The sequence below is a fragment of the Coffea arabica genome, chromosome 11c, assembly GCF_036785885.1.
Source record: "Coffea arabica cultivar ET-39 chromosome 11c, Coffea Arabica ET-39 HiFi, whole genome shotgun sequence".
In the NCBI taxonomy this organism is placed as follows: domain Eukaryota; kingdom Viridiplantae; phylum Streptophyta; class Magnoliopsida; order Gentianales; family Rubiaceae; genus Coffea; species Coffea arabica.
In genome coordinates this window covers 38,090,756-38,097,058 of record NC_092330.1, presented here as the reverse complement: position 1 = coordinate 38,097,058, position 6,303 = coordinate 38,090,756, and the positions used below count along the sequence as shown (strand labels likewise).

Here is a 6,303-nt window from a genome sequence, read left to right as displayed (position 1 = left end):
ATAATGGAATCTAAACATATGATTTTTTTTTTATGAAAAAGTGATTTATTCTTATCAATTGTTGTTTTGATTTAATGTCCATTAAGTACATAAACTCTTAACTTCAGAGCCTATTCTATCCAATGATCATGGGATGCTCTCAACTGATTTTGATTTTGTGAGGGATGATTTTGTAAAATTGATTCTTAAAAATCAAAAAATAGCACATGTGTTCTCATTTACTGTTAAAAAAAAGTCATTTTAATAATGCATAGCTGTTCTCGAAAAAAGTTAAAAAGATTATTTTGATAATAAGATGACTATATCATCCTTATATGCTATATAAATGAATTTTTGTACTAATTAAATAATTTTAATGTAATTAATTACTTTCTTATGAAGATTAAATGATGGAACAGGAAAACAAGGGACATATAGATGAATCTAGAAGTGAAATGAGAAAAGAAAGAAAATATAAAGAGAGCTCGGATCGAACCGGTAGAGCCCCGCCCTTGCAATTGGGTCGTTAACCAAACTCTACCTTACGTAAATTTGTGTGGGACATAATTTGTGCTAACTCGAAGACTCTCCGAGACTGTGCCACCCCCCCCCTCCGCCCCCCGCCGCCGCAGGCAACACAAAAAAAAAAATGTAAAGGGACACTTTACAAAGCATCACTCGGTGATATCATAGGAAAAAAAATCCAGTAGGCGTGTCCCTAGATGATGTACAATTAGAGAACAAAAAGTTTTCTTGCCAAACTCCAGTTTCTTAATATGCTAATTAATCATCTTGACATAAATAGATAATAGTGAAACAGAAACCAAAATTTGAGAGATGATACCAGTAATGTAGGAAGGGGCAACAGCACATTTCCCTTGGGTTCCCTGAACCTTTAGAATATGCTAGGTGATTTGCTAGAAATTCTAATTGGTACCCTTAGTATATCAAAAGAGTTCTATTTCTGATCCACAATGCAAACTCTGGCTCCACCCGCTTTGCTATACTTTATGATTGTGTAAAGAGTGCTGATGTACCTGCCTTTTTTTAGTGTATGAGTCAGAAATTTTATAGTGTAGCTGGATATTTTGTACTGAGAATGTACAGTTCAACAGTTTTGATAGCATAACCTCTTGTCTTGTTCACATAGATATTTAAAAATATTAGACCTTGTTAATTTGCTTTTCAAGGTTTGTGGACACAAACCGTCATGAGTAGTTTGTATTAATCTTATATATGACACTTGACAAAAGGTTCAAGTCGTGTGCAACTGGCTTAAATGATGTGCTGCATGCAATTACTTGCCTATCCATAATTTATCTGAAAGTGTAGTTACAGTTGCACCATTTCTTGTTAATCAAAGCTCTAGACGGATGTGATGGAATATTTTGTGCATTTCAATTCAGAAAGATTACTATGAATTGTTCTCGATTAATTATTTTAATTGATTATATATCCCGATTTTGAAGAGTCAGTTTTTATGATGTTCTCAGTTGCTTTTGTATTATAATTATAGATTTTTCAATGACCAAAAAAGCTAAAATCTATAATGATTTAAAGAGTAATTTTTGCTGATTTTGATTATTCTTCATAATCAATTTTTATAGTTAGATTTTGTAAAATCTAAAACAATCAAGAACAAGGGCTACTTCTTCTGGTGGTTTGCGACCAATTAGCATAAATTAAGGCTTTGTGTGGTTGAATTTTGCTAACATGTCATATTGTTACTCCGATCTTCTTTTGCTTATTGGTTTCAGCTCAACTACAAGAAGAGAAGTTGAAAGTTGACGGCCACTACTTCAATTACTGTCTTTCTTTCATGTGACTTTACCTTTCCAGACCCTATGACCTATGTGTTGGGTTTTTGGGAAATAAGGCAGCCGAAAATTTCATAAATTTTCCCAAAAACCACTCATGATCATCCTAGTTTTTGCGTATGGTTCAAGGAGAAGGGAAAAAACAAATTACCTTAATCCGTATGACATTTTTCTGATGTATTGCAGAAGACGAATGACCCCTTGAGCAGTCAAGATGTCCTGTCTTTGTCAAAATCCACGCGAGAGTGATATCTGGATCATTTTTATAATTTGTGTGTGAAAGTGATGAAAGTTGCCGGCCTTTCTTTTCACTTTTCTTTGCTGTTTTTCTCTCTATATATGTCTCACATATTTTTCCATTCTACGCTCTCTATTTGGTAAAGAAAATTTGATACCCCATTGGAGTCTTAAGTTTTTTTTCATACTAATAGAGGTAAGATAGAGAGAAAAAAAAAAAAAAAAAAAAGAAGAGATAGGATCTAATTGTTTTATTCAAGATCAAAACGAAAGATATCCAATAACAATCTCCATCTCTCAGCTATCTGATAGATAGGAGATAACTTTTTTCTCCTATCTGCTTAGATAGTTCTAGAATTTATTTTCTTTGTAATTAAATCCCGAAAGTATCTTATACTTTATTTCCAAGTCTTCACTCGGACACATAATTTAATCTAGAATTAAATCTCTAATGTGTGTGATCCAGTAGGCTTCAAATACATTGGCAATAATTATGACTTATAATTCCCAAAAAGAATTAGATAAAATAAATAACTTTATTTTATCATTAATTATAATAATTAATTAATTCATAATTATAAATCATCAGCTGTGTCTAGCAACATGTCATGACCACCCAAGTACTCGGAATTAGTCAAGGGAATTTTGAGCTAATCTTTCCATGAAAAGTTATCATGTAATTACTGTCCTTTCACCACCGATATCCAATTAGTCAGGGAATAAGGAATGAGTGCCAATTTCCTATTGACTAATTAAATTTACTAGTTCCCAGAATTAACTCTAGATTAGGTTAACTTAAAAATATTTTTCAATTAACCTAACATAGTCGACTTTTTAGGGTTAATTTCCTACTGGTGGCTATCCGGATATCAACTCTTACTATCGGAGTGGTGAATCCTATTTTGATCACTCATTATCTTTCTGTGCTTCACGCTACACCCAATCTCTATTCTCTAAATCACTCTCAGTAACAAGTAATAAAGTCAAAATGTAGTGATTCACACTCAAAATACTATGGTGATCTCAAGTCGTGGGATCATTTACATAACTTTTCATAAGAGATACAACCATTGGCACTAGATAGATATCCTAATGGGATCTCTAAGCAGATCATTCCAATGTATTTGTAATTTATAAATCATCTACACATTAGCCTAGGTCTCTATATACCATGATTAATGATAACAACCACTATTTACATTAAGTAGAGGCTAACTGTGTACTAGTCTTTCCGTACTAATGATGTTCTCTCTCATTAGTACTATGACAATTAAAATTTAAGAATATTACTATAAATGTGATTGATATCTCATAGTCATCAATGCTTGTGACTACCATCACATTAGTAAGTATTCTAAGGATTTTATCAATTATATCAAGCATTTAACAGATATAGAAGAAGTTATTAAAATACAAAACATAATAAGAAATGTATTAAATAAAATCATTGTTTTAGAGCATACATTCCAACACGATGTTTGTATCATCGAGTCATTACTGGCTCTTCATACTCATTGGAAAGTGATCAAGATATTCCATTTCATGGTCTTACCCTCTTTTCTTATCGGTAAATGATACTAGCACTTCTCAAAAAATCTCAAATACTCCTTTTTTATTTTGCATTAGGTGAAGTTTAAGCAGTACTTGAGAAGCGCCAATATCATTTTCCTTCCTTATCAAAGTTGAGATAAAAGGATATTTTATATCTGTAATCAGTAATTTGCTAACAACAGCAGGGAGTTAGTAGTAGTGCCATTTTTGCTCCAGATAGCCTACTGAGCTCTCAAACTTAAACTTTTCCGGTCACTTTACGTGCATCTAAACATTCTTTCCTTTGATAATTGATACCATAATTTGCCTAACATTTTCTCGTGCAATTGTTCCTTTCAGGATAAGAAGAAAAGTTGTTCCAGAGCCCGTTTATATATGGATGATGGATTTTGGCCTGACTGAACATATTTGCAGTTTGCATAACAATCTGATGCCGGCCTGTGTAGTATTAGTTGGAACCTCGTTTCATGCTTGATGCTCCCATGGATGAAAAATGGAGTCAATTCTTGCACAATGCAAACTACATTTAACTTTGGTTAATTTAGATTTAAATTTACTTTTCTTTCGTGTTAGTTCACAGTTGAATAATTCCTACTTGAAATGTACATAAAAGTTTGTATCCTGATTTAATAAATATAGACTAATCTAATCTAATACTATGTAAAAGTATGATGGGAATTTTACCTCGCAAACTTTATCAATAAATTCATAAGGTTTTGGTGATTGTGTTTTGGAACAAGGTATATCCAAGGCCGAAAATGCTTGATGTTTGATCTGCAATTGGAGATTGAGTGTGCATCAGATTTGTTTCGAATCCGGGTATAAAAGAAACATCACACAACATTAAATAGTACACATGTGGCAGATTGAGGATTATTGTACGATTTATTATTATCACAAAACAAAATATTTAACCTACATATATCATACACTCCAAAAAAAAAAAAAAAAAAAAAACCAAGGACTGAACATACATCATATCAGATGAATGATATGGCAGAAGACGAGCTCACTTGATAAAGTTGTACTAATCTCATTTTGCACCTTGTTGATAAAGAGCTTTATTAGGTACTAGATTATTGCAAATAGAAAATTTAATGGAAAAATTAACAGGATAAGGTTTTCGAATTGAAGGTGCAAAATGAGTTCAGGCCATAATTCAGAAGATCTTTTGAGCTAACGTGTCATCTGTATTCCAACTGGAGCCATAGTTACCCCAGCAGTCTTTTTAGCAGCATTTGCTTCCCAACCTGAAAACCAAAGTACAATTTAGGGAGACGGTCCATACAGGTACAATATTGAGTATGTGGTTAATTAAGATTAGCTTTTGATTGATGTCTGGAGCATTCGAGCTGGTGAGAAGATTATATAATAACTAATTGGCACAACATGTACCTCAACTCAAGAATGTTATAGAACCTGTGACTGTGAAATCACACATCATTGCTAGTCACTAAAATTCTTAAACATATCATTATGCTATCTCTTAATTTCTATACCTTAGGTCTTTAACATCCTGCATCTTAGACACTTTCACGAGTATTTATCATCCTAAGAGATATAAGTGATTACTGAGTGAATATATATACATGTAACTCTGCCTGTGATGCTACTAGAATCTATGCTTTTACAGAGACTCGCATCTGTAAGTTGCTAAAACACCATCCAAAATTGTTCCAGAATTTAGAATATAAAAAGGAGGAGGACATGGGTAGCAAAATGTTCATACCAGCAGAAACATCATATCCTTGGAACTGAAGTTCACGGTACTCTTGGCACAAGGCGCAACGCTCGCAACAGAAATGAAGGATACAATCATGGCATGAGCCTCCCATAATACCGTATTGTTGCCTTATCTTGGTGCGATAGCCCATGCTAACAATCCATGACAAGGACCCATGATTCAACAGGAGTAGACCTAGCAGACAGAAAACGCACCCCATCTGGCAGCAAGCTATATATCAAAAAATTAAAAGAAGAAGAAAATTAATGATCATGAATGCATTTCATATCTGATGATAGCTAGCAAGATTAATGATGAACAGCTATAAGAAAAGTTCTTGTTTTGTACTTAACAGGATTGGCCTCTATCCGCGATCTCAGCAATCCTCCCGAAGGCAACACAAGGGCACCAGCAGGTAAGGCAACCTGTCAAGCCAAAATGTTCATGAACATGGAGCATGGATTGCATCATAGTAGAACAATTAAGACCCTTAGAAACCTCATCGGATGGTATCTATTGGGCATTTGAGTTCTTAGAACTTACAGGAACGGCAATCTTGGGTGCAACCACAGAGGCCGGTAGACCAGTCGTTCCCATTTCCAGATGCCATGCTTGGAAAAACTAGTAGGGGTGTAGTAGTAATAGGAAACTAAAATTGATTAGCTAGCAGCTGGAATCTGTATTGAAACACAAGAGGAACCTCGAGTGCACTTAATTTTTCAGGGAATGCTTCCTTTCATAGGCGTTATATATAGAGTCGGTCTAGAGAAAGCATAAAGCTAGTGGTCCTATCGTGCAGAAAGCAAATTTGACAAAAGAAAAATGCTGTTCTATAAAACAAAAGACCCTACGCGACAGAAGAAAAAAGGAATAAACGGCTTATCTTCTATTTTTTAGCTAGTTTCTACGTCTGCTGTCTTTTTTCTTTTATTTTTGGGTGGCTGAACTGACAAACTAATCCTCGTTTTTAAAAGCATGGTCTTCAATCTTCATTAT

General features: G+C 33.9%; 1 protein-coding gene and 1 long non-coding RNA gene across 2 annotated transcripts; both read right to left on the bottom strand.

Moving 5' to 3' along the window:
- Positions 1-664: 664 nt before the first annotated feature.
- On the bottom strand, positions 665-2,214 carry LOC140016900 (uncharacterized). Its single transcript, XR_011823180.1, has 2 exons — positions 1,948-2,214; positions 665-1,016 (listed from the first exon to the last, which is right to left on the bottom strand). It is a non-coding gene; the product is annotated as an uncharacterized lncRNA (long non-coding RNA).
- A 2,236-nt stretch (positions 2,215-4,450) lies between these two features.
- LOC113715779 (cell number regulator 7-like) lies at positions 4,451-6,009 on the bottom strand. The gene is made up of 4 exons (XM_072071044.1): positions 5,851-6,009; positions 5,661-5,732; positions 5,314-5,538; positions 4,451-4,834 (listed from the first exon to the last, which is right to left on the bottom strand). The coding sequence occupies exons 1-4, from the start codon at positions 5,915-5,917 to the stop codon at positions 4,761-4,763; spliced, it is 438 nt and encodes a 145-aa protein (XP_071927145.1). The 5' UTR covers positions 5,918-6,009; the 3' UTR covers positions 4,451-4,760.
- Between the last annotated feature and the right edge of the window lie 294 nt (positions 6,010-6,303).